We start from the raw sequence: 27,227 nt of genomic DNA on the forward strand, positions 1-27,227 counted from the left end.
AAAAAAAAAAGCCTTGTTTCATCAACATTAAATATTTGTTGGCCACAATAGCTGCCTTCTTCCACAATTTTCTTCAAAATCTCTGGATAATTTGCAGCCATCTCCTTATCTGCATTTACAGTTTTGCCTGTGAGTGCAGATAAGAAGGTAAACCACCCAGCACTAGCATGGAATTCTTCTTTTCCATCATCGATAGCCCTTTCTTTCAATGATGGAAAAGAAGAAGAGACAATGTTTAGCTGCAAAGACAAGGTTGCAAAGAGACTTAATGCTTCTGATTAATAAGGTCAGTGCTTAGTGGGATCCGTGTTTGGTTACAATCTTCGATCCACAAGGAAAGAAGTCTCTCTAATTCAATCATTATAATACTTTGATTTCGAGTGGTCAGCATGCATGATGAACTTGAAGCAGCCTTACCTTTCCCTTTGTATTCAGCAGCTTTACTTAAAATTGCTCTTATCATTGATTCACCCCTTTTTTGCGTTCTTGTCCTGTATTTGCTATAGACTCGCCTTGTTCATTGTACTTTATTATTTCAAGTTTTTCTTCTAATGAGATTACTTTTCAAATCATTTTCACACTTCCACTTTTTTTGCTCACTAATTCTTTTACTCATGATTAAAGGTTGGAAAAATACATTAAAATAAAAAAAGTCAGGAAAACAATTGCAAAGGAGGCATTACACAGCAAAATGCTATGTAATTAACAGACAACATAAATTTTGGAGGTAAATTTGGAACATAGTGTATATGGAAATGGTGTAGTATGCCATTAAAAATAACCTTGTAAAATGTTTTCAATCGGTAACTAAATTATTTCATCCAGGTGAGTGATTTTTTAAAATGGTTAACCATAAAAATTTTTTCAAATCTGTAACATTTATTTTTCAGATGTACAGGGTGTTCGGGATAAATTTGACATATTTATAATTAATTATATTTTTCCGTAAGTTACATGTATTAACACACACTTCTCTTCATTTAAAAGTTTGGACCCTTCTTCATTCATATACAAGATGTCAGAAAGGATGGATAGCTGGAACCCACCTGAATCATGGAAGAGAATAACTTGTATCATGATGATTCGTGCCCGCCATCAAAATAAGGATATTACGACTGCTGCCCAATGCTCCCTGAATACAGTAAAAACAATCAGGCATGAACTAGAGACTTGCAATGGTGACTACGAGGATGTAGCAAGAAGAAAGATCCCTAGCAGACGATCTGATTGCGTTCGTACAGCAGAACTCCTCGCAAATCTGCAGGAACAGGTGTTGAAGAACCCTGGCATTGGAATTCGGGCTTTGTTCGTGGAGTTGCTAACTGTAGTCAAGCCCTGGATAACAAGGGTAGCCAATGGTAGGCCGTATGTATGGCAGCAGGATTCGGCCCCTTGCCACACCTCTGGGAAAAGTCAAAAATGGTTGTCTGAAAATTTCTACGACTTCACCAGTCCAAATGTTTGGCCTCCAAACTCCCCAGACCTTAACCCCATGGATTATTTTGTATGGGGCGCAGTTGAAAAAGACACCAATCGCACTTCCAGTAATACAAAAGCCCAGTTAATGGATAAAATTAAAACAGTTTTTGCGGCCCTTCCCAGGGAGACTGTAGCATCAGCTTGTTCGAGGTTCCGAAGCAGAATTGAAGCTGTGATCGATGCTAATGGTGGTTATTTTGAGTAAATCTTGTTGATAGTATTGTAATTAACTCTGCCTGTAATGTTTTTTTGTCAATTCATTAAATTTAATAGATACAAAGAAGATTTTCTTTTTCCTTACGAAACTGTCAAATTTATCCCGAACACCCTGTATATAGGCATACTAATTGAGTTTTAGGGACGCACTAATCGAATTTGGGTATAGAAAAAAAATGAAGCACTAATCAGAGGCAAATTAATCGAGGGATTGCTATATTATACTTCTGCTGAAATCCTTTATCACTTAGAAAATGTTTCAAGACCTCAGTCAGCCAAGTCACTATACTTTCTCTAACTCATTTTAGCATATCTGGAGTAATTCTCATCATATCCTGGTGATTTATGAAGCTTTAATTTATACATGGCCAATCTAACCTCAGAAGGTATAATGAGACTCCACTAAAGACGACTCAGTAACAATACTCAATATTGTTTAAGATTATCATAATGCCCATCTTACTATGATGGCATCATGCCCTCCAAATGTGTTCTTATTTTTAATTTTTAATGATTTCAGTAAATTCTCTCTCTCTCTATTCTTACATAACTTATTAGTAACTTCGTGGTCCTTTGTGGTTATTCTCTCTAGCTACATTCTTTGTCATGGAGTTAAACCAGAAGTTTTTATTTATTTTCAACTGTGATTTTACTTGTTTATTAATTTCCATATACCTTAGTCCACTGGTTCCCAAACTGTGTGCTGCAGCACCCTAGGGCACCGCAAAATATTCCAATATTTTCACTGAAATGACACTTAGCCCATGTAGTTTAAAAAATTTGCACCATCGACGTATTGATACAATGATAGCAAGGACTTCTAACAGACACTGTACAAACCACTAACCGTTTCACTTTTGTTAGGTTAGGCCTATGTTCTGACTTTGGGTGCCGTGGAAAAATCCTGATACACTAAGGGCACCATGAACCAAAAAAAGTTTTGGGAACCACTGCCTTAGTCTATTCTCATTATCTGCACACTGTTCCTGTCTCTTTCCTATGATCCCATTCTGAAGGATATCACACTGGTTTCCGAGACAGTGTAATTTTACCATCCCCATCATAGGTAATTTTTTTATGAATATATGCCAAAATTGAAGTAACACAAGAAAGTGTCACTTTCTTGTGTTACTTCAATTCTATTCTATTCTCTTCTTTCAGCAATTAAATGCACTGCCTCACTGCAGAAATAATCCCCCCCCCCCTCCTCTAATTTCACTCACAGCCTTCTTGACGCCATTATGCTTGAAACTAGATAAGAGAAGATTGAGAAAAAAGAAACCTGAACTGGAACAGTGTTCATAAAGAAAGAATTTGCTAGGATAGAATGAAATGCCTAACCTGACAGTTTCTGCAGTTGTTGATAAAGAAGAAAAAGTAACTTACTTCACTGAATTTACATCACTGAAAGTATCAATGCAACAGACCAATTAATCCTAACAGAAATCTGTGCCAACCATAGTATTCAAATCCCCCAGAATAACTATTATATCATTTTTCTTAAATATGTATGTCTTCTGGATGGTTTAAAAAAACATCCCGTCTCTCCTTCTAAATCCTAAGCTAACAACATTCAGAGCTTTCATCTCAGTTTTACATTTGGGACTTAGGAGCTATTCATTAATTCATTTATACCCAAGAAGAGCATTACAAAGTGTATGACTTACTTAATAGAGCATTAAGTAATAGTCCTGCACCTTGCTGATATTTGCCATCCTCAAGTCCTAAGTATATGAATCAAATAATACCCTTCTAAATGACATCTTTTCCAGTCCATTTCACTTTTTCATTAAGTAATAGTCCTGCACCATGCTGATATTTGCCATCCTCAAGCCCTAAGTATATGAATCAAATAATACATTTCTGAATGTCATCTTTTCCTGTACCCCACTCTTTTTTGTAGGCAAGAACCTCTAAATTTCTGGTGAAAATTTTCAGCAAGGACATCAGGCAAAAAAGTCTTGCTTCAACATCCTTATACTCCAGGTTCCTATGGAAAGAAAGGTATTGGAGAAATTGGTGAAAGACAGAATTCAAGACTGGGTGGATAAGAATATGATACTCTATAAGAAACAACATGGTTTTGTGAAAGGGGGGGGGGGAATTTGCTTACTTTTTATAATCAAGTAACAATGGACTTGGAAAAGGGAAATGGCTACTCAGTGATATTGCTACACTTTGCAAAAGCATTTTGTAAAGTGTAGCAACATCACTGAGTAGCCATTTCCAAAGATTCCACATAGAATGCTATTGTGTATGGAACAAATGATGATGGATATGAATTGGATTAGAGGGTGGCTGATGGACAGATATCAGAGTGGTTTATGGAGTAGCTGAATCCAGGAGAAGGCAGGTTACTAATGGTGTACTACAGGACTCAGTATTTGGTCCTCTGTTGTTTACAGAGTTATTACAGAGGTATTTCCCTACTGAGTGTTCCTGGTAAGATTTATGCAAGTATACTTGAGAAACAGTTGAGAAGAATTGTGGTAGAAAAGCTTGATGAAGGACAAGCTGGATTCAGGCCAAATAGAGGCTGTCAGGATCAGATCTTCACTTTACGACAAATAGTTGAGAAATCATGGGAATATAACAAAGATCTGTATTTAAGTTTTGTAGATCTGGAAAAGGCATATGGCAAGGTGCGAACAGAGAAGCTATTCAATACGCTGCAGTTATATGGTGTCAATGGAACATTATATCATGCAATACTTAGTCTTTATTTGAGTTGTAAGTCAGCAGTTAGAATTGAAAGAAGTACAGGAAGGTGGTTTAATGTTAAATCTGGTGTGAGACAAGAATGTACATTATCCCCTCTGTTATTCATTATCTATATGGATCACATTATGAAGGAAAGTGGTATTAAACCTGATCAAAATTGGAGATGTTAATGTCAGTTCTTTGCTTTATGCAGACAATGTTATACTTCTAAATAAATCCACTAGAAGTCTGCAAGATTCCCTGACTAAATTGAATAACTGTTGTAATAGACATGGTATGAAGGTTAGCAATAACAAGACAATGAAAATAGGCAGATATAAAAATAAGCACTGAAAATATCAACTGCATTGTGAATGGAGAACCTGTAGAACAAGTAAAACATTTTAGCTACTTAGGCATGATTTTTAGTGAAGATGGTTAATTAAATATGGAAACAGACAACAGAATCAACAAAGCTGGTATGGTGGGAAGTTCTTCTTCTTCTTCTGCAGCTTCTCCCACTTAAGTAGGATCACTGTTTGTGGTGACTCTCTTCCACAATCTCCTGTCTTGGGCTGTAGCTGTAGCCACATCCAAGTTCTTCCTCCTCAAATCCTCCTCCACCATCTCCCTCCATCTCTTCTTTGGCAGTCTGTGCTTCCTCTTCCCCTGCACCATCTGCATGACCTTTCTTCTCACATACTCTTCCTCATCACATGACCAAACCATCTCAATCTTGCCTCCTGTATCTTTGCTCCTAAGTTCGTAACTTTCACCGTTCCTCTTACATAATAATTCCTCAGACTATTCTTTCTGGTCACACCGCACATCCACCTAAGCATTCTCATCTCCGCTACCTCCATCCTGCTGATGTTATTTTTCCTCAGGGCCACAGTTTCCATAGCATACGCCATAGCTGGTCTTACTACTGTCCTGTAGATTTTGCCTTTAAGATTGATCAGTACCCTCTTATCGCATAGCACACCAGCCATATGGAATAAAAGACAAATTAGTCAAAACACTAAATTAGGTTTATACAAGACAGTGTTCAAGCCAATTTTAACTTATAGATCTGAGAGCTGCGTCAGAAGTAAAACGCTTGACCAAAGACTAGAGACTGTAGATATGAGAATCCTGAGAAAGATTAGTGGCACAAACAGATGGCATCAATGGCAATATGATATTAAAAACGAGGATATTAGGAAAGAACTTGACATTGTCAGCATCCAGGAATGCGTTAGCAGAGCTAATCTCAGATAGTATGGTCACTTAAACAGAATGAGCAAGGACAGATTAGCAAAACAAGTGTTCTCTGCCAAGTTTCTCTGGCAGGAAAACGACCCAGAGAACGACCAAGATATAGGTGAATTGATATGGTAAAAAGTGCCTTAGATGATAGAAATATAAGATCTGATAATGTTGAAGTCTTGACAAGTAACAGACTGATTTGGAGGAAAATTATAGATAGGAAGTTAGTAATGATGTAAATTTTTCATGTAGTATAAGGGGGACCGGAAAGTAATCAATTTTTTGAAATACATTTTTAATATAAATTTTATTAAAGAAAAAATTACATTATTCAATTCTATAATCACCATCATTAATTATAACCTTATTCCAACGATCTACTAAGTTTAGAATTCCTTTTTTGAAAAAAGTTTTTTCTTTAAAGGCAAAAAATGATATCAAACTCCTTTGGACATCATCTTGTGAACGGAAGGTTTTATTTCTTATGCTGTGTTCTAAGGACCTGAATAAGTGATAGTCACTAGGGGCAATATCCGGTGAATATGGAGGATGTGGTAGAAGTTCTCATCCTAACTGCATTAATTGCAGAATGTGGTTTTGCATTATCTTGCTGGAAAATTACCCCTTTTCGATTGACAAGCGCAGGACGTTTGATTAATAATGTTTGATGTAGTCGCTCTAATTGTTCACAGTAGATGGCTGCTGTGATAGTATTACCTTGTTCCATGAGTTCATAATGAATAATTCCATGAATATCCCACCAAATGCACAACAGAACCTTTTGTGGATGAGTCCATCTTTAGGTGTTGGAATTGGAGTTTAATTTGGAGAAAGCCACTGTTTTTTGCATTTATTATTCTTATACAGAACCCATTTTTCATTACCAGTTATGACTCGTTCCAAAAAGGGGTCATTTTGTTGTCTGGTCAACAATGAATTGCAAATCACCCATCTCTGTGCTTTATTGTTTTCTGACAGTTCATGTGGTACCCATACACCCTGTTTAAGAACCTTGCCACTCTTATGTAAGTGATCTTGGACAGTTGACCATGATGAATTAAGTTTCTCTGCTAATTCTTGTATGGTTTGTTTTGGATCTGATTCAACGAGAGTCTTAAGAGCATCGTCATCTAGAGTAAGAGGTCTTTCAGATCGAGGACGATCAGAGAGTTTTTTTCTGCAAATCTCCTAAACCATCATTGACATTTGTTAACCTTCAATACGTCTCCATAAGTTGAGCAAATGATTTTGGTAGCCTCGGTAGCATTCTTTCCTTGGTGAAACAAAAACAGCATACAATGACGTAAATGGTGCTCTTCAACTTTAAAGTCCACTATATTAAAAAAAAAAAAAAAAAAAAAAAAAAAAAAAAAACAGATTTTTTAAATAGAAAAGTAATGCTAATATTTAAATAAAAATCAAATTTAATAATTTATGTGTTATTTAAGAAAAAACAATCGGCTAAAAATGACCTATTAAAAATAATTAATTACGTTCCAGTCCCCCTTATACTATCATATCCTGTACACCCCTTGAGGGTACATGGCAGGAATTTGATGATGATGAAAGCTGTCTTAAGCTATTATAAAAATATGCAACTTTCTCATAAATATTTTTATTCTTAAATCTAAAATAAAAAGTAATGGCCTAAAAAAATATAATAATCAGCACATGTTTAAATAAAAATTAAAACATTTGAGAAAGTCATTATGAATAATGTGGAATTTCTAAATAGAATTGCTAAATTAATATTAATTTACTCACCACAGCTTTAGTTCTTAATACAAACTGTCTTCTCCTGAGTACCTAACAATATATAAGTAGTATATGAACTGTAATGCTAAACATCATACAAGATAAAATAATGAATGAAGATACAAGAAAAGAAACAGACATGTTAAATAAAGGGAGAGGAGATTTTAAACTTAAAATGGGAATTAGCAGGAAGTAGGATATTGCATGGATGAAATGTGATCAGTGGACAAAGAATCATCCAGTGGCATCCATATGAAGGAAGATGAATGCTTGGATGATCAGAGAGAAGATGGAAGGATTGGTAATCCTTCCATAGAGAATGTTGTCATATTGTGAGGCCTTCAACAGAGAAAGATGCAGACAAATGGAGAGGCACATAACCAAAAATGATTATAAAATGGATGGACATATAAGAAAAGAGATGAATTGTATATTATTTGTTGTTATTCACAACATACTTTCATGGAATCTGACTCATCATGGCAGGTCTCGCTTAACCAGTAATGTATCTATCATATTGAACCTCCAATTTGTTCACAACATACGATCACTGTCATTTATGCTGAAATGAATCTAGTATTTTGGACCATTATTCCTATAACACAATACACAGTCTGATATGTTGAAAGAGACATGGGTCTATTCCATATAAATGCCACAACACAGGAAGCATAGAATGTGCTGCATATCCAGGGCCGTATTTATGCATAGGCACATGAGGCTCTAGCTGGGGATGGGGGGGGGGGGGGGGGATCTGAACAATTAAGGCCAATTTAAGGGCCCCAGAGCACTAGAGTGCTCTGGGGCCCTTAAATTGGCACACATCTATTAACATTCATTGATATTCACCCTGTGCATATCTATCAACATTCATTCTTCGAGGCATTACAACCAAAGTTCTTAATACAAACTGTCTTTTCCTGAGTACCTAACAATATATAAGTGGTATATGAACTGTAATGCTAATGAATGATGTGAAGTCATCAGATCTGCATCCATAACAGTAGAAAAGGCTTCACATAATTGCATATATACTATCGAATATAAAACTGTAATGCGTTCAGGCATAAGACTTCACAAGGTATCTGAATAGATTTCCAATGAGCTATAAACCAGCAAATATGTAGTCAACAGTGCAAAGTACACCGTTGAATGTAATGACTGATGTCAGAAGTATGATTATACTTCTTTTGAAGTCCATAAATTCTTCTCTATGTGGAACTGACAGTGTATACAGAAATATAATTGACTGCTGGGGGGGGGGGAGAAGAGAATATCTGTTTGTCTTTATACACTAGCATAGGCTTTATGTAATAACGAATATACATATCAGTATTTTTCATTCTAAAATACTAGTCTCGATACTTATTTCAGCACAGTGTTCAAAAAAGTATTGGGACCACTATATAGTTTAGATGTTCAGAATTCCACAAGCTGGGAATTCCCTTCAATTCAAAATGGCAGTTATTATCTAAACAACTGCTCACTCTGTACAAATCCTGAATCCTTCCAGCAATAAAATATTTAGTGTTTGGAAGATTCTCTCACAAACTTAAAAATTCTCATTTCTGTCCAATAGAGAATAAGACTGATTCATTATCCACTCCTACAGATTTTCACTTTTTTTGCTCCACTGATTCTATAGATAATTCAGTGACAATATTCATCTGAGCTTACACACCTGTAGTTCCACCATTCTTCTCAAAACTTGCAAATACTCAAGTGCCAATAATCATCATTAATTTCAGTTATGCTACAAACCCATCATGCTAATTACTACTCTTCATTCACCCAGATGCCTCATTCCTCTGGAATGAACTTCCTGCATTTGTGTTTACTAGTAACTACAGTCGAATCAGTTGAGAAGTATGTGAAGTGGATTTTTTTTTTAAATTTCATTTATTATCATTATTATTTTTTTTTAAATGTGATTCTCACCAACAGAATGCTGTAAACCCTATAGTACACCAGTACCATAGATGCGCTAAGGATTTCTTTTTATTTTATTTATTTTTACACAGTCCAGAAACTCTGCTATTGAGACCAAACATGGAAATTTTTAAGCCACTTCAACCCTCCAATATGTGGGACACTGATCCCAGCAATGAAATTCATCTCCCACTTAAAGAATCCAAGCATCCATGCCAATGCCACAATCTGAACCCACGGCCAATTGAGTGGAGAGTGGGTATGTTAACTACTCAGAGAAACAATTGAAACCATCTTTTCATGAGTTAATGCCAAGTTCATATCCTCATTTTAAAGTATACCAGTTTCTAAAGCATATGATGTGAAGTCATCAGCCTCTATATACAAGTGGCCTAGTTGTGACAATACTTCTTCACAAACTTTGTTTGCTTACGCTTCGATAAAGTATTAAAGAAGAATATAATTTCATGGTAAGTTTATTTACTTCTTAACCAAGTGATAAAAAACTTTCTATAATATATGATTTTCTATTATTTACATATCTATTCACTTTTAGAACTCTTCATGCATAAATAAAACACATAATCAAATTCTAATCATAATCTTATTAACTAGTTAATTAGTTAGTGACCTCTTATTAATAGGCTAAGGAAAAAGAAAATATCATGCATCCAACCGGCATGAATGAAGTACACATTCATGATACATATCTTGACAAGGCTCTTTAGTTTGAAATGTTATAGTAATTTAGCACCTATTCTCTTGATGGAATCAAGATGTGTTGGTATATGTATTTCTGTCACAGCTTATGTGAAGTAATCTGAGTGCCACGTTCCTTTGGATATTCTATCTATCAATTTATACTTTTAGATAACTACCTTTTCCCCTATATTACTCTATTTTACCAGTTCACACTTATACAATTGGAGCAATGAATAGGATCTAGCTACTGCCAAACATACTGACATAATTCCTGAGGAGTAAGCACATAGGACAAATCAGTTATGCAAAGCACATGTCAAAGAAGTACACAGCCCATTAACAGAGTAAATTAAAGGGATTACAACCATGTCAGGAATAATTACTTTCATTTCCAGATATTCTGACCTTCGTAATTAAAATCATCATCTGGAGTACACACACACACACACACACACACACACACACACACACACACACACACACACACACACACACACACAAGCTATATTACATTTCAAACAGTATGCCAAAGTGACAATGATTTGATCAACCAATATTCTACTAGCCTGATCTCTAGTGGGAAAAAAAAAAACTACATCAAAGCTATTAACTATTTATAACATCATCAGAGTACAAATTCATATAAATACTTTTAATACAGAAAAATTGGTGGCTTAATCAATAATGTAATATAAGTGTTATGTTAAAGCTAAGATAATAGATTACTATGGTCCTAATTATAACTAACTATTAGACCAAAAGGTCATCATCATCAAATTCTTGCCATGTATCCTCAAGGGGTGTACAGGATATGATAGTACTACATGAAAAAATTTACATCATTACTAACTTCCTATCTACAATTTTACCGTATCAATCCACCTATATCTTGATTTTCCTCTGGGTCGTTTTGCTGCCAACCTGGCAGAGAACACTTTTTTTGTTAATCTTTCTTCGCCCATTCTGTTTAAGTGACCATACCACCTGAAATTAGCTCTGCTAACGCATTCCTGGATGTTGACAATGTCAAGTTCTTTCCTAATATCCTCGTTTTTAATATGATAATGCCATTGATGCCATCTGTTCACGCATATAATCTTTCTCAGGACTCTCATATCTGCGATCTCTAGTCTTTGGTCAAGTGTTTTACTTCTGACCCAGCTCTCAGATCCATAAGTTAAAACTGGTTTGAACACTGTCTTGTATACAGCTAATTTAGTGTTTCGACTAATTTCTCTCTTATTCCATATGAATTTATTCAATTGACTTCCTACCATACTAGCTTTGCTGATTCTGTTGTCTATTTCTATATTTAATTTACCATCTTCAGTAAAAATCGTGCCTAAGTAGCTGAAATGTTTCACTTGTTCCACAGGTTCTCCATTCACAACACAGTTGACATTTTCAATGATTCTGCCTATTTTCATTGTCTTTGTCTTTTTTATTGCTGAACTTCATACCATATCTATTACAACAGCTATTCAATTTAGTCAGAGAATCTTGCAGACTTGTAGTGGATTTATTTAGAAGTATAACACCATCTGCACAAAGCAAAGAGCTGACATTAACATCTCCAATTTTGATATCATGTTTAATACCACTTTCCTTCATAATGTGATCCATATAGATAATGAATAACAGAGGGGATAATGTACATTCTTGTCTCACACCAGATTTAACATTAAACCATCTTCCTGTACTTCCTTCAATTCTAACTGCTGACTTACAATTCAAATAAAGACTAAGTATTGCTTGATATAATGCCCCATTGACACCATATAACTGTAGTGTATTGAATAGCTTCTCTCTTGGCACCTTGTCATATGCCTTTTCCAAATCGACAAAACTTAAATACCGATCTCTGTTATATTCCCATTCTTTCTCGACTATTTGTCGTAAAGTGAAGATCTGATCCTGACAGCCTCTATTTGGCCTGAATCCAGCTTGTTCTTGACCAAGTTTTTCTTCCACAATTCTTCTCAACCGTTTCTCAAGTATACTGGCATAAATCTTGCCCAGAACCCTCGGTGGGGAAATACCTCTGTAATTCTCACATTCAGTTTTATTTCCCTTTTTATGTATGGGTACTATGAGGGCTCTACTCCAATCATCGGGAATTCGTCCCTCTGTTCAGGCTTTCTGAACTATGCAGTGCAGCCACTGTAAGACTCATATACCACCACACTTCAGCATTTCTGGTCGAATATCATCTACTCCTGCTGCCTTTCCACATTTCAAGCCTTTGATGGCTTTTTCTACTTCAAGTATGGATATGTATTCCTGACTGCATGCCTGGTCAGTGTTTTTTTACCACTGTGCTGTCATTACTGCTTGTTTCATTTAACAGTTTTTCAAAGTAATTCTCCCATTTTCATGTCACCTTTATCATCTCTAACTCTTTTTACAGCACTCTTTCCTCCATTCCCTCTTCTTCAACAATCTCCAGAATATTTTGCCACCTTCTTGATATTTATTTTCTATATTCTTGCCAAAGTCCTCCCATGACTTTTGTTTAGCTAGTTTTACACACTGTTTAGCTTTCTTACATTTGTCTCTGTATTCTGTAAGAGTAAAAGCTGACTTATTTGCCAGGAACTTTTGATATGCTTTCTTCTTTTCCTTCACTGCCTCTTTAACTTCCTGTGTCCACAAGGAGTTCTGATTTTTTTATCCTTGCACACAACCTCACCACATGCCTCTCTGGCAGAATCAATCAATGTTTCCTTCAGAGTTTGCCACTGAATCTCCAAGGTTTGATTCCTGTTCTCAAACTCTTTCATTTTCTTTTCAATAATATTTCTGTATTTTAGTCTACACTTCACATCTGAGAGCTGCTCAAATTTTATTCGCTTTAAAACTTTCTTACATGTTATTCTTTTCAATATGAAATTCAATTTTATCCTGCTCAAGACTAAATAGTGATCACTTCCAATTTCAAATCCTCTGTACACTCTGGTGTCCTGCACCAGGGTGAAAACATCACTATCAACAATAACATAGTCAATGAGACTTTTCTTATTCCTAGCCTCTTCTCTCCATGTGAATTTGTGCACATTTTTATGTTGGAACATGGTGTTAGTAATAACCAGTCCATGTCCTGAGCAGAAATCCAACAGATATTTACCATTATTATTAGCTTTGCTCTTTTCTCCAAATTTTCCCAAAATATTTTTGTATGTCTCACAATCATTTCCTACTCTGCTATTTAGATCCCCAACAAGGACCAACTTTTCATTTTTCATTGTGTCAGTTGCTTTTTCTAAAGCCTCAAAAAATTCCTCCACTTCTAACTTAGTAGAACCTTCTGTGGGACCATAGGCACAAATAAGTCTCATTGTCCAGTTCCCCATTCTGATATTTGCCCAAATCACTCTACTTGAGACTGCCTGCCATTTAAGAAGATTAGCCTCGTATTTTGTGTTGAATACTATGGCTACTCGTTTTCCTTGATTGTCATTGCCTGAATATAACATTTTGTATTTATTTCTCGGAAAGATCTCACCAGTTTTTGTCTTTTTTGTTTCAGTCACTCCTATTATGTCGATCTGGTACTTACCTAATTCCTCAGCTAGCTCCATTTCTTTGCCATTCAGACGAAAAGGTTATGTGTCTTAAACCACCATTATTGTTAAGATTAGGGTGGATAATAATAGGTTAACAATAATGGTGATCTAAAAACCCCAAGAATATGGATGGCACATTTTCTACACAGATAACCTTTTGGTCTAGGAGTTGATTATAATTATAATGAGAAGTGTAGTAATCTATGATCTTAGCTTTAATATAACAAACACTTATGTGAAATTATTGATTAGGCCACCAAATTTCACTGTATTAAAATATTTATATGAATTGGTTCTCTGATGATGTCATAAAAAGGATATAGCCTTGATGCATTTTTTTCACTCGAGGTCAGGCCAGGAGAATAATGGTTGATCAAATCATTTTCACTTTGGCATAATGTTTGAAATGTTATATAGCTTGTCTTTGTGTATATATATATATATATATACACACATATACATACACACACACATATATGTGTGTGTGTGTGTGTGTGTGTATACACCAGATGATGATCTTAATACGAAGGTTGAAATGTTGAGAAATTAAAGTAATTATTCCTAACATGGTTGTAGTCTCCATAATGCTGAACTGAATATTAAAAACTGTTTTTAAAAAATCTAACAGCTGCATAAAAATTAAACAGGTTAAAGACAGATCTCTAGAATTTAAATGGAAGAGTTATGAGACTGCCTTACAAAATTTAACATTTTTATCTATACCAGGAGAGATCATTATGATTATATCTGATCCTGTAACAGCATGTTCAGCAAAACCAGACTGAACTAATATAAGGAAGTGGTCCTGCATACCTGCCAGCTTGTCCCATATTTCTTATCCTCCCAGTAGGAAATATGGGACAAATTATCTTTACTAGAATGCTGAAATAAATATGATGTTCTCAACTGGCGTAAGTGATTTATAAATTATATCTTCAGATATTTTCTGAAAATATAATGTAAGGAATAGAATCTCTCAGAACTTAAGGATTTTGGTAGCGAATTATGTATAAAGTTCTTAATTAGGAATCAAATTTCCTGATATATACCATCGGGGGGGGGGGGGTCGAACTACTATGACAGCACTACATGATTAAGTTTACATTATTATCAATTGCCTATCAACAATTTTACTTTAAATTACTCTATTACTTTTCAGCATTCCAATATTGTCATATATATCTAATGCTTTGTTCTTCTAAGGCAGTGGTCAGCAACCTTTTTAATATGAAGGGAGCAATACTGCAGGCACCATGACGCTTGCGAGAGCTGTGTTGCCGACTCCTCCTGATTTAAATAATTAAACTTAAAATTACAATTGGCATGAATAGTTTTGAAATGTCTTTCTATATTACGTTTTTTAGAAATAGCCACACACTATTATTGCATAAGAAACAAATACATCTGCCATTATGATTGATAAAGCAAGGTGCTCGCATCTGATCTGACAGATACATGCTAATTGTTAATTATTCTTTTTATATTCATTTTTTTTATGGTATTTTATATTCATTCATATGTGACAAAAATATGTTATAAAAGCGAGGTAAATAAAACAATGTTAAAATTTGAAATCTCATTTTTCTTAAACTAATCATAGAATTTCTAAGCCTGAAATGAGAGAAAAAATGCCTGTGTCATGAGCCCTTTGTAATTTTCAAATTTTATATTGCGCTCTTCATATTAAAAAGGTTGCTGACCTCTGTAAGATGTGCTTTACATTTCTGGAAAATACTAAGGAAAGAGGTCTGGAGCTTACTCCAGACCTCTTTCCTTAGTATTTTATTAATCTTATTCCTCTTTCCTTTTTCTTATTCTTCTTTCCTTGGAAAATACTAAGGAAAGAGGTCTGAAGCTTGCTCCACCTTTACTACGAGTTGCCCATAAGGCACCACTTATGCTTACATCTGCCAAAACTTTTAGTTTCTATATATTCGGAACGAAACTCTTGTAGTTTCTATATTTGGATATGAAATAAATTTGGATTCAATATTCACTTAATTTATACCATCATGTATTATATTTCCAGTGTTTTTTCTTTATGTTTTCTTGCATTTTAGCACATACTAGTAATGAATGTATCTCTCAGACATACTGCAATCTATGCTGCGCGCTCCAAAGCAGTTAACAATAATTTCTCTGAGGGTGCACTAAAAATTCACTGTGGGCGCCATGGCGCCTGCGGGCACTGCGTTGCCAACCTCTGTTCTAAGGCATTTCTAACTGAATCAAACTTGATCTTGGTTTTCCACTGGGTCTCATTCCTGCCATCTTGGCATCAAAACACCTGTTTTTGCAAACTTTCCATTCCCATTCTGTTTAAGTGGCCACTTTAGCTCTGCTCACACATTTTTGAACTAACAATCTCAAGTTCCTTTCTAATATATTCATTTTTAATATCATTCTGCCATTTATTCACTCCCTTACTTCTTCCTTAGAACTCTCATCTGTAGTCTCTAAGCTCTGATCAAATGCTTTATTTCTTAACTAATTCTCAGATCCATCATTAAAAACTGGTTTGAACACTGTCTTGTATACTTCCAGTTTGGTGTTTGACTAATTTCTCTCTTATTCCATAAAAATTTATTCAACTGGTTCCCTAACATAACAGCTTTACTAATTCTGTTGTTTATTTCTATATTTAATTTGCCATCTTCACTAAAAACTGTGCCTAAACAGCTAAAATGTTTTAATTATTCCAAATGCATCTGAAACCTTCTATGTTGCTGAATATGTATTCAGGAATAGATCATCATCTGCATAAAGTAAAGAGCTAAGTTTGATAATTATCCAATTCTAATATCAGGTTTAACGCCACATTCTTAGATAATATTATCCATTTAGATGATGAATAAGAGTGGAGATAATCTTCTTCTATTTCCTTTAATTCTAACTGGTGACCGACATCTGAAATATATATATAATGTTTCATTCACCCCATATAATTGTAATGTTTTGAAAAGCTCTTCTTTGGGCACCACAATGAAAATCTGATTTGACTACCTCTATTTAGCCTGAACCCAGCTTGTTCTTCTCCAAGTTTCTCTTCCACAACTTTTCTCAACTTCTTTTCAAGAATGCTTACATAAATCTTAGCCAGAATACTTAGCAGAGAAATTCCTCTTTAATTCTCACATTCAGCTTTATTCCCCCTTTTTTTTTTATAGATGGGACCTATGAGATCTCTACTCCAATCATCTGGAATTCCAACTTTTTGACCAGGCCATCAATTTAACAATGTTGCCACAGCAAAACTTTTATACTTTTTTTCATATTTGAGAATTTCTGACCGAGCATCATCAATTCAAGGTCTCTTTCCATATTTCAAGTTTTTGATAACTTTTTCTACCTCAAGTACTGATATGTACTCCTGTTTGCATTCCTCTTGAAAATTTTCTGCTACGTGCTGTCAATGTTTGTTTCATTTAAGTCTTTCAAAGTAATTACTCCAGACATCTAGGCTATTCTAATCTTCAGTTTTCATGTCACCTTTATCATCTATGATTCACAATACTCTTTCCTCAATTTCTAATCTTTTTCAATAGCTTTTAGAACATTTTGCCACCTTAAAGCTTTCCCATGACTTTTGTTTAGCTACTTTCACACATAGCTAAGCTCTCTTACATTTTTCTCTGTATTCTTTTAGGCCATCTGCCAACTTATTTGCTAGGAACTTTCGGTATGTTTTCTTCTTTTTCAGAACTGCTTCTTTAATATCTTGTGTCCACATGTTCTTATTTTGCTATCCTTGAAGATAGGTTAAGCACATAACTTCCTAGCTGTATCAATCACTGTTTTCTTCAGATTTTGTCGATGAGATTCCTAGGTTTGGTTTTTGTTTACAAACTGTTTCATTTTTTCTTCAACGATGTTTGTATATTTGAGTCTACAGTTTACATGTAAAAGATGCTGAACTCTAATTCTTTTTAAAACTTTCTTACATACTGTTCTTTTCAACATTATTATTTATCATTGTTCCGGGCAACTCTAAGGAGTCAACAGACTCATCGAGGGAGGCCCTAACATCATGTCAAGAACAACTATTCGACATTGACACAGTATCTATCATACCTTGCCTTGAACTCATTCATGGTCGTAGCACCCACAACAGACTCTGGAAGCTTATTCCACTCATTCACCACTCGACAAGTAAAAAACCTAACTCTAACTCCCTTGTCAAACACGCTCTTGCCCAGCTTCCATGAATGGCCCCTAGTCCTCCCACCACCAGTCATATTTTCAAAAATATCTTCTGGATCATTCTTATAGAAACCCTTCAGTAATTTGAATGTCTCAATCATATCACCCCTCCTTCGCCTATCGTCCAATCTCTGCAACCCACAAATCTTCAACCTATTCTCATAAGGTTCATTCCACAGACCTTCTATCATCTTGGTCACTCGTCTCTGGATCCTCTCCACTTCCTCCCCATCACGAAGAAACCCTGGTGCCCATAACTGGAGCACAGTAGTCCAGATGGGGACTTATCAAGGCTCGATACAGAGGAACAACAACTTGTTTGTCTCTGCATGTTAAAGTATTTTTCATAAGCCAAGTGATTTGATGAGCTGATTTAGTCACTTTTGCAATGTGCCCCCTAAACTTCAATTCCCTATCCACCAACACTCCCAAATCCCTGCCTCATCAATCTCCTGGAGTACGGTTCCACCAATGCAATATACTGCTGCTATTCTTTTCACCCCAAACCTTCACTTTGCCACATTAAATTGACATCCATTTTTCCTAGCCCAGTCCTCCAAACTATCCAAATCATCCTGTAAAATTTTGACATCCTGTGCACTCACAATTGCTCTACCCAACTTTACATCATCAGCAAACAAGTGAACACTTCCTCTCAAATCCTTTCCTGTATCATTGATGAACAAATTGAAAAGCAGTGGTCCAAGAACAGAGCCCTGCGGCACACCACTAGTCACAAGCCGTCTTTTAGACTCCACTCCTGCATAAACCACTCTCTGGTATCTCTCCTTCAACTACCCTCATATCCATCTCACCAAGCCTATATCTATCCCCATCTGCTCCAGTTTACTGATTAGGGTTCCATGTGATATCCTGTCAAATGCCTTGGCAAGGTCCAGTAGTATCACTGTAAACCCATTACCCCTATCCAGTTCAGCTGTCACTGTGTTATAAAACGTGAGCAAGTTACTGAAGCGTGATCTACCCTTCACAAAACCATGTTGTCCCCCATACAATATCCCATTTTCATCTATCCAATCCTGTATTCTTTTCTTGACTAATTTCTCTAAGACCTTGACAATGATTCCTGATATGCTAATCGGTCAGTAATTTACAACAGCAGTCTTGGAACCACCTTTATGCAGTGGAACTATTTTCCCCTCTTTCCAACCCCTCAGGACTAACCCAGACCCGAGACTCAAATTAAACAAAATGGTCAAGGGTACTGACAATTCTTTAGCTGCTTCTCGTACGACGAGCTGGTATACCATCCAATCCCACGGATGTATTGACATTGAGGTTATGCAATAGACTACTCACCTCCACTTCATTCACCACAATTCCCATATAATCTACTGGTTTATTCGTTTCTGCAATGTCACCACCTGGATGATATATACTTGCTAAGTGCTCACTCAGTAACTCAACTATATCAACTGATTCAGTTACCTCCCTACCATTGGCATTCTTTAAAATCATTCTGCCATGTACATTTTTCCTTTTACTTGCTACATATCTAAAAAACTGTTTAGGATTCTCTTTAGCCTGCATGGCCAATGTTCTTTCGTAATCCTTTTTTGCTTTTCTTACCACACTCGTTACCCTTCTGGCCTGCACTTTATACCATTCATGTGCCTGCCGGTCACCTTTCTTGTTAAATTCCCTCCATAGTTGTTTCTTTTTTTTGCAGCTCAAGCTTAATGGTGTTATTCATCCATTTAACCCCTACTTGATTTATTATTCGGACTCTAGGTATACAGTCAACCATTGCTTCATGCAAACACTTCTTAACTGCCTTCTATGCACTATCAACTTCTAGTTCTTGCAGTTGTACATGCCATGGCACTGAACCAATCAAACTCCTAAGCTTGTCATACTTTCCAGCCTGATAATTCCACATGTACCCTGTCTTAATTGAAAATTCCACACGTTTAGCCACCTCCCAAGTCAAGACCCTATGATCACTCTCACCAATTGGTGGCAATGTGGTCAAATCCTCAGATGTAATTACTAGGTCAAGCACTCTCTGACCCCTAGTATTTTCCATTACATGCTGTTGCAGATAGTTATCCCTTAATAACTGCATAAAATCCAATTCCTTCCTCCCGTGTGTCCTCTCCTCACTCCAATCAATGCGACTATAGTTGAAATCTCTCATAATAATTACCCTCCTTCCACTCATTTCTTCTATTTGCTTGTGCATACTGTCACCACCATCTTTTCCATCACCTGGTCTATAGCAGCACCCAATTGTATATTTAGTTCTGCTAGCCACAATCTCACACCAAATGGCCTCAAATGTGCTCTTTTCTCTATCCTGCAATTCAACTTCTATTCTCCTTGGCTCATCAGCTATCATCAACAATACTCCTCCTCCCATTTTATTCTCCCTGTCATTCCTGAACACACTATACCCATCACATTCAATCCCACTAGCTATATCATCTACAGTCAGCCATGATTCACTAATACCAATAACCTGTGGTCTGGAAGTGCCAACCATGGCCAAAAACTCTTCCTTCTTGTTCATAATACTCCTAGCATTAGTATTAACATATTAACATGATATTAATTTTTATCCTACTTAGAACTTTTTCTTCAAATTTTCTGAAAACAAGTTTCTATATGACTGGTGAGATTCATTTCCTACTCTGCTGTTTAGATCTCCAACAAGGACCACTTTTTCATTTCCATTATGCTCGCTTCCTGATCTAATGATGGAAAATATTCCTCCACTTCATCCTCAGAAAAACCTTCTGTGGGACCAAAGACACAGATACGTTTCATTGTCCATTTCCCCATTTTGAAATTTCCCACATAACTCTACTTGAAACTGCCTTCCAGTCAAGAAGTTTATCTTCATATTTGGTGGCATTGAATGCTAACGCTACTCCTTCCTTTACTTGATTTTTATTGCCCAAGCATAACATCCTATACTTATTTAGTTAGATCTCACTTGCTTTTTTTTCTTCTTTGTCTCTTTAATCTGAGAGATACCTTGAAATTTCTTCTTTAACCTCAACTGCTTTCATTTATTGGAAATTTTATGAACAAAAAAGCATTATTAAAGCTTATCATGAGTTTCTTATTATGTTGGAAATGGTTGCCAAACCATCTAAAACTAAGAGGGCTGTACATTACACTGCTATTCACATATGCTCTCTGGTGATTCTACTGGCTGAAAAAACAGATTCTGGGGAGAAAAAACTCTGCCACCACATGAGACCACAACTCACCTTCAAATGAAAAGCCTTAATAAAGGTTATTATTATCATTAAAGGGATTACTGGATTACCAATTTCAGCTTTGATGTCTATCATGTACTGACCAAGAGTGAGTGTAATGAAACTTATTTCTTGTGGACTTGTATACTTTGGGAAGATAGGGATGACAAGATTGATCCATTCATATATATCATAATCAATTAGATTACTTAAATAAAAAAAGTAGAACTTTTTAAATAAATAAAAAATAAACACAATAACATAATAATAAAATAATAAAGCACAAAAAAATGAAGAAAATAGGTAACAAAGTTCACTATTATAATAATTTATGGCTTTGTCAGGATTATTGGTGCTAACATAAAATACAAAGAAGATAGCTTACAATGATGCATAAAAAAATTTAAAAGATGGAACTATGGACAATGCAGGACTCAGTTTGTATATCTTATGTTTTCTATCCTCTTTCTCATATTGCTTCCTGGTGATTGTTATAAGGTCTGAAATATCATAAGATCAGATAAGACCTATGTGCATTGTACAAAATCAATCCTTAATTCCTTAAGTGTTCTATGTCAGTGAATAACTTCCCTCGATTCTGTAAAATGGTATGTTAAAAAATTTTCCTTCAAATGCAGTTCAGCCTGACTTCTTTCTTGAATAGGATAACATTGATATGATATTCATATTCACTTTTCATAAGGCTCATACCTCCCTGTTTCACTGATGCAGGACTTTATATTTATAGACTATGGGATAATCCTGGAAATGCTTCTACTTTTTGGAGTTATCTTTAAGTATCAAACACTGTACTGTGCTGTACATCCAAGTATGTCATTATATTTGATTGTAGTAATTTCTCTGTATACAATAGTTTATAAAACTTTTTTTCGGATAACTATTAAGAATAAATTGATTATATCACTAGCATTTTCTTTTTATCTCAAGATGCAAATGAAAGAAATAAACTGATGTTTTGTTCAAAAAAGGTGTTAGACTTACTTTTTCATAATTTATGCTATTATATTTATTTTTTTCTGTTTTATTTTATTTTATTTTTATTTTACTATATCATGGAGCATCTTATCTCCTTTGGCATTTTAGGTTAACCAGTTAATTATTACTGAAATAAATAAAAAAAATTGCTGTCATAAAGTATTCATTCTTAACATAAATAATAATTCCTTCACTTTTTTTTTCTCAGATAGAAAATGTCATAAAACAAATGGTCTTGAAGTTTATTTCCTACCTTCTGAATGATAGGTAATGATAAAAGATGATTTATAGTTGGTCTTTTTCTGTAATCCGGATGCATCATGAAACATATAATATGGGCCAGTTCTGGACTTAGACCTATTATATTAAGGCAAAAATAGGTGTTAGACTTATAATTTTCATTTACTGCATTCAACAAAATCTACTTTTGTACCTTTTCTAAAAGTAAATAAATAAAATTACAACAAAAGACTATTATTACTTTATATTTGCCAACAGGATAACATTAGAGGGTTAGCACAGTATGGCCCTATTATTCATTGTGACAGAATCGCGAAATTATTGTTTCAGTGTCCAGTGTTAACATGTACACATTTACATATTTGTACCAATATTCACTGCATTAAAAGACATTTTCAAAGATGATATACATAAAATTTCATTACAGATCACCCTTATATGATGAGCATTTGCAATCAATTTTGATGAATGGGAAACATGAACTTAAGCATAATTATATCTCATAAAAAATAATTCCATAATTCTCACTAATTTCCCAAAAAGCTATTTGTACACAATTATATTCTGTATTTTGTTAATAAAAAAACTGCGTAAATTTGTTTTCTATCTTATATATAATATATATATATATATATATATATGTAGAAAGTATTTTACCTTGGGTATAATAAATGTTAAAAATACCAAGCAATTTTAAACCTGGTTTTACTCCATTTCCCAAGTAAGCAAACAGACAATAAGTCAAGTTTGCGCCTGCAAATGATGCAAGTCTAGCTGATACTACAGGTAGTGCAAGACCAAGGCAACTCGTGGTAAAGGTGGCATAAGCTCTGATCACTAATCTTAATATTTACCCTTAATGCCAAAACACATCTCTGAGAAGGGGATGCATGATGTTTTATATTAAAGGCAAGGGGCCACTACCCAGATCGGTTTCGACCTTTATTGAGGCCTCATCAGTGGGAGCTAGGCTAGAAATACCAAGATTTGGTAATACAGAGCTTATAAGTATTTTACCAGAACAAGTTGCCATAAGGTGTTTTAACCTTATTAAATAAAAATCTCTGGAGGAGATATAAATGTAGAAAGTATTTTGCCTTGGGTATAATAAATGTTAAAAATACCAAGCAATTTTCAGAGATTTCCTCCAGAGATTTTTATTTAATAAGGTTAAAACACCTTATGGCAACTTGTTCTGGTAAAATACTTATAAGCTCTGTATTACTATATCTTGGTATTTCTAGCCTAGCTCCCACTGATGAGGCCTCAATAAAGGTCGAAACCGGTCTGGGTAGTGGCCCCTTGCCTTTAATACAAAACATCATGCATCCCCTTCTCGGAGATGTGTTTTGTCATTAAGGGTAAATATTAAGATTAGTGATCAGAGCTTATGCCACCTTTACCACGAGTTGCCTTGGTCTTGCACTACCTGTAGGATCAGCTAGACTTGCATCATTTGCAGGCACAAACTTGATTTATTGTCTGTTTGCTTACTTGGGAAATGGAGTAAAACCAGGTTTAAAATTGCTTGGTATTTTTAACATATATATATATATAAGTACATGATACCTTCAGTTATACTTTTTGACCCTCACAGCCTGCAATATTTACTTCCAGCCCTTCCCCAAAAAGAAAGTTTGCTAACTCCTAGCACAGAGTATAAAATGACTGGTAATTAGTTTAAGGAATTAACAATGCATATAACGGATATTAATTAAAACAAACTTTAATGAATATCTTCAATATTTCGGCAACGTCACGTTGCCATCTTCAGGAACATACAAATATGGTATGTGCACGCAGGCACCAACAAAAGCAAATGAGGAAGAAGGCAAGAAACTAATATTGTTCCTAATGGTGCCCCTTAGTGGGCTAATTGGGTTGTCTTGGCCGTTGGGCTGAAGTTATCATAATGTAGGCTTCCCAAATTTGGGGTAGTTTCATGCACCCAAATTTGTTGAGGTTCATCATCATCATCATCATCAAATTCCTGCCATGTACCCTTAAGGGGTGTACAGGATATGATAGTACTACATGAAAAATTTATATCATTACTAACTTTCTATCTACAATTTTCCTCCAAATCAGTCTGTTACTTGTCAAGACTCCAATATTATCAGATCTTATATTTTTATCATCTAAGGCACATTGTACCACTTCAATCCACTTATATCTTGGTCTTCCTCTGGGTCATTTTCCTGCCAACCTGGCAGAGAACACTTGTTTTGCTAATCTTTCCTCTCCAATTCTGTTTAAGTGACCATACACCCGAGGTTAGCTCTGCTAACGCATTCCTGGATGCTGACAGTGTCAAGTTCTTTCCTAATATCCTTGTTTTTAATATGATATTGCCATTGATGCGATCTGTTAATGCCTATAATCTTTCTCAGGACTCTCATATCTGCAGTCTCTAGTCTTTGGTCAAGTGTTTTACTTCTGACCCAGCTCTCAGATCCATAAGTTAAAACTGGTTTGAACACTGTCTTGTATACAGCTAATTTAGTGTTTCGACTAATTTCTCTCTTATTCCATATGAATTTATTCAATTGACTTCCTACCATACCAGCTTTGCTGATTCTGTTGTCTATTTCTATATTTAATTTACCATCTTCAGTAAAAATCGTGCCTAAGTAGCTGAAATGTTTCACTTCTTCCACAGGTTATCCATTCACAACAGAGTTGACATTTTCAATGATTCTGCCTATTTTCATTGTCTTTGTCTTTTTATTGCTGACCTTCGTACCATATCTATTACAACAGTTATTCAATTTAGTCAGGGAATCTTGCAGACTTGTAGTGGATTTATTTAGAAGTATAACATCATCCGCATAAAGCCAAGAGCAGACATTAACATCTCCAATTTTGATATCAGGTTTAATACCACTTTCCTCCATAATGTGATCCATATAGATCAGTGGTTCTCAAACTTTTTGAAGTCGGGGCGCATTTAAAATTCTACAAATAATTGTAGGCGCACTATATACAAATTTCTGAGAAATATGTTATAATAATTAAGTCAAATATTACAGAAAAAAAATAATGTGATAAAAAATAAATAAAAAGAAACATACCTCAAGTTTATTCATTCTTGTGAGAAACATGAGCCTGATGTGTCCTAGCGATTGCTTCAATGTTTGGGCATATATTTGAAAGACAAACTCTCATTTCTTCGTCAATACATTGAAGAGGTCCTCTCTTTTTACACTTAATTGTGGTGAGGGTAGAAAATCCTAATTCACATAAATATGATGTTGAAAATTGTAGGGGTTCTTAAGGGTCAAAGCTGTATAACTGAGAGGAGACCTCCACATAGCCTTTAAAGGAATGCGGAGAACCGACCAGGGCTTCTGACCTAATGCCCAATCCTCACCTTCTCGTGGTGCACCCAGTTGGGTACCTACTTTGATACTGAACGAACGAGGATGGGCTGACAATTTGGGATTTAGCCGACCAAATTGTATTCTTATTGGTTAAACCAAAATAAAAAATGATGGTACAACATGACAAAATTTCATGCCGGCTAAGGCGTCGCCCGGTTAAACAAGGCCCCCGTTGTTTTCGCCAGGGAACCAGGGCGAACAGCGAAAACTCAGCTACTGGAACAAATCTGAAAACAAACCCCAACTCAACATCACCAGAGTTAAAGATCGGTACTATCAACGTAAGAAGCCTGAATGGCAAAGAAATGGAGCTAGCTGAGGAATTAGATAAGTACCAGATCGACGTAATAGGGGTGACTGAAACAAAAAAGACCAAAACTGGTGAGATCTTTCTGAGCAATAAATACAAAATGTTATATTCAGGCAATGACAATCAAGGAAAAGAAGGAGTAGCCATAATATTCAACACAAAATACGAGGCTAATCTTCTTGAATGGCAGTCAGTCTCAAGTAGAGTAATGTGGGCAAATATGACAATGGGGAACTGGACAATGAGACTTATTTGTGCCTATGGTCCCACAGAAGGTTCTACTAAGGTAGAAGTGGAGGAATTTTTTGAGGCTTTAGAAAAAGCAACTGACACAATGAAAAAGGAAAAGTTGGTCCTTGTTGGGGATCTAAATAGTAGAGTAAGAAATGATTGTGAGACATACAAAAATATTTTGGGAAAATTTGGAGAAAAGAGCAAAGCTAATAATAATGGCAAATATCTGTTGGATTTCTGCTCAGGACATGGACAGGTTATTACTAACACCATGTTCCAACATAAAAATGTGCACAAATTCACATGGAGAGAAGAGGCTAGGAATAAGAAAAGTCTCATTGACTATGTTATTGTTGATAGTGATGTTTTCTCCCTGGTGCAGGACACCAGAGTGTACAGAGGATTTGAAATTGGAAGTGATCACTATTTAGTCTTGAGCAGGATAAAACTGAATTTCATATTGAAAAGAATAACATGTAAGAAAGTTTTAAAGCGAATAAAATTTGAGCAGCTCTCAGATGTGAACTGTAGACTAAAATACAGAAATATTATTGAAAAGAAAATGAAAGAGTTTGAGAACAGGAATCAAACCTTGGAGATTCAGTGGCAAACTCTGAAGGAAACATTGATTGATTCTGCCAGAGAGGCATGTGGTGAGGTTGTGTGCAAGGATAAAAAAATCAGAACTCCCTGGTGGACACAGGAAGTTAAAGAGGCAGTGAAGGAAAAGAAGAAAGCATATCAAAAGTTCCTGGCAAATAAGTCAGCTTTTACTCTTACAGAATACAGAGACAAATGTAAGAAAGCTAAACAGTGTGTAAAACTAGCTAAACAAAAGTCATGGGAGGACTTTGGCAAGAATATAGAAAATAAATATCAAGAAGTTGGCAAAATATTCTGGAGGTTGTTGAAGAAGCTTAGGAATGGAGGAAAGAGTACTGTAAAAGGAATTAGAGATGATAAAGGTGAAATGAAAACAGGAGAAAAAGATATCCTTGAAGTATGGAGTAATTACTTTGAAAAACTGCTAAATGAAACAAGCAGTGATGAC

The 27,227-nt window shown here is 35.4% G+C and overlaps 1 protein-coding gene across 3 annotated transcripts in view; it reads right to left on the reverse strand.

The window, feature by feature from the left end:
• LOC150108050 (membrane-associated tyrosine- and threonine-specific cdc2-inhibitory kinase-like) overlaps positions 1 to 27,227 on the reverse strand; it is a 187,397-nt gene that overhangs the window by 56,084 nt on the left and 104,086 nt on the right. For all 3 annotated transcript variants that reach the window (XM_090415547.1, XM_090415546.1, XM_090415548.1), the window contains 2 exons: positions 22,266 to 22,369; positions 7,408 to 7,449 (listed from right to left, as the gene is read on the reverse strand). In XM_090415547.1, the coding sequence (XP_090271673.1) occupies positions 7,408 to 7,449; positions 22,266 to 22,369 (146 nt within the window). The remainder of the gene's footprint in view (positions 1 to 7,407; positions 7,450 to 22,265; positions 22,370 to 27,227) is intronic.

The sequence above is a fragment of the Typopeltis vanoorti genome, chromosome 3 (assembly GCF_054136105.1).
Source record: "Typopeltis vanoorti isolate ZY-2024b chromosome 3, IOZ_Tvanoo_1.0, whole genome shotgun sequence".
Lineage (NCBI taxonomy): Eukaryota > Metazoa > Arthropoda > Arachnida > Uropygi > Thelyphonidae > Typopeltis > Typopeltis vanoorti.